The sequence below is a fragment of the Ammodytes marinus genome (assembly GCF_949987685.1).
Source record: "Ammodytes marinus genome assembly, contig: scaffold_352, whole genome shotgun sequence".
NCBI classification, from domain to species: Eukaryota; Metazoa; Chordata; class Actinopteri; order Uranoscopiformes; family Ammodytidae; genus Ammodytes; species Ammodytes marinus.
This window is the reverse complement of record NW_027648361.1, coordinates 1-2,500: the sequence shown is the minus strand read 5'-3', so window position 1 is coordinate 2,500 and position 2,500 is coordinate 1. Positions and strand designations below refer to the sequence as shown.

The 2,500-nt window shown below is 44.1% G+C and overlaps 1 protein-coding gene across 1 annotated transcript in view; it reads left to right on the top strand.

The window, feature by feature from the left end:
• Positions 1-833, top strand: part of LOC307270647 (E3 ubiquitin-protein ligase RNF31-like) — a gene marked incomplete at its 3' end in the record, with an annotated part of 22,820 nt that extends 21,987 nt beyond the window's left edge. Inside the window, exon 18 of the mRNA XM_080054531.1 lies at positions 687-833. Within this exon, the coding sequence (XP_079910657.1) occupies positions 687-833 (147 nt within the window). The remainder of the gene's footprint in view (positions 1-686) is intronic.
• Between the last annotated feature and the right edge of the window lie 1,667 nt (positions 834-2,500).

Genomic DNA, 2,500 nt, shown 5'->3' with positions numbered 1-2,500 from the left:
GTTTACAGAGCCTGGGCTGTGTATTAACCCTGTTTACAGAGTCTAGGCTGTGTATTAACCCTGTTTACAGAGCCTGGGCTGTGTATTAACCCTGTTTACAGAGCCTAGGCTGTGTATTAACCCTGTTTACAGAGCCCGGGCTGTGTATTAACCCTGTTTACAGAGCCCGGGCTGTGTATTAACCCTGTTTACAGAGCCCGGGCTGTGTATTAACCCTGTTTACAGAGCCCGGGCTGTGTATTAACCCTGTTTACAGAGCCCGGGCTGTGTATTAACCCTGTTTACAGAGCCCGGGCTGTGTATTAACCCTGTTTACAGAGCCCGGGCTGTGTATTAACCCTGTTTACAAAGCCCGGGCTGTGTGTTAACTCTGTTTACAGAGCCCGGGCTGTGTGTTAACCCTGTTTACAGAGCCCGGGCTGTGTGTTAACTCTGTTTACAGAGCCCGGGCTGTGTATTAACCCTGTTTACAGAGCCCGGGCTGTGTATTAACCCTGTTTACAGAGCCCGGGCTGTGTGTTAACCCTGTTTACAGAGCCCGGGCTGTGTATTAACCCTGTTTACAGAGCCTGGGCTGTGTATTAACCCTGTTTACAGAGCCTGGGCTGTGTATTAACCCTGTTTACAGAGCCCGGGCTGTGTGTTAACCCTGTTTACAGAGGCTAACATGTGCTTTCTCTCCTCAGATTCTGGTCAGCAGTGTTCCCCTGAGCAGGAGTCTCTCTCCAGTCAGACGGCCTGACGACCTTTACCCTCTGAGCTGTGGAGTGACAGCTGCAGCTCCCCCCCCCTCCCCTGCTGCTCTGACCCCCCCCCCCCCCCTGCTGCTCTGACCCCCCCTCCTCACCAACCGGCCTATCAGCTCGCAGAGATCTGTGGACCAACCAATGAGGACGCAGCATTCTGAGGCAATAACTTTTATTTTTCTAACTTATTTTAGTTTTTTCCACTTTACCGTGAAAGGAAACATGACCACGCCCCCGTAGTGACATCATAGTGACCTCATCAGACGCCGGCTGCTGATTGGCTGCGGTGGAAACAGCCAGAAGAACAAGTTTAGTTTTTATCGGTTTGACCTTAACGAGCTCCTTCAGTGTTAGTTTGTGTTTTATCAAAGTATTTCTGTGCGACTGTTAGTGTGGAGCCACAAGCCTTTAGTTCTGTCTAAAGCAGGGGTGTCCAAACTACGGCCCGCGGGCCAAAACATTTTTTTTTTTTTTGCATTTCTTAGTTAACCCACTAGTGCAGGGGTGTCAAAACTGATTGATTGGCCCGTGGCACATTTTAAAAATATAATGTAATATGGCCCTTTTAATTTTTAAATAATTTAAATGCACTCATATTACAGAGGAATATGTCCCATAAAAGAAAAAGAGCACCAAGGCCATCCCAGAGGACCCTGCATAATATTTTATTTTTATTAATATTATGGAAAATCCATGTATCCTTCTCCAATAGCTTCTAATTCATCTGACAGTGTCTCCATTTTTTTTTCATACCAAATTCTTCAGCTTTCAAGCCCTCTCAAAGTGCACCAGATTCATGCATTTCTCTTTAAAAACTTAAATTCTCCCGGACCCTCCTTGGAGGGGCGGGATCTCGGCTGGCTACTATTTTCACCAAGCTGGACATTGGACACAAAAGCAGAAAACACTGGGTGTATCAATGGCATTTAACAAGAGGGGGAATGTGTCTGTTTAATGTGCCGTGAAGAAGGATTACAATTTACGAAGACACTATGAAACTAAACATCAGAGCAGCTACATGTCCTGATAAATGTGTTATTTTTGCTGCCCGGCCCTTCTTAGATTTTTCTGTATGTGGCCCTCAGTGAAAAAAGTTTGGACACCCCTGGTCTAAAGGGTCAGTTAACCCTTCACTCTGTTAACCCCTGGTCTAAAGGGTCAGTTAACCCTTCACTCTGTTTGCACTTCAACTGTGAATAAACTTTCTGGAAAACTAAATCCTATGGGACTGGAACACTCATTGGTTTCCCATTCAAATGCATTTTGTATTAGTATGCTTTAGATTCACACAAGGTTACTGAAGTGTCTTACACGCGAGGGTCCTCCGTACTGTAAAACTAACATGGCGTACTCTCTTAGCAGGTTTAGACAGTTTAAATTAGGTACAGTCAAAACTAATTATTCATACCCCTGGCAAATTGACTTAACTTTTATGAAACCAGCTTTTTCTTGATTAGAAATGACAGGCTTCTCCCAGAAGATATTAAGACGATGTACAAGAAGCATCATTGTGGAAAAAATTTTCAGCTTTTAACATTTGAACAAATCTGTGAAATTTGCCAGGGGTATGAATAGTTTGGGTTTTGACTGTAAATGTTAAGCAAAAAAAAAATAAATACAGTCAACGAGGTGTCATGTAGGTCCCTTCAGTACTGTTATATAGTCCAGGAAAGGCTGACTTATCTGTTTAAACTTCCCTGAAATCTCATAACTGATTTTCTCCATATATAAAGTACTAGAGAACTCCATGAGCC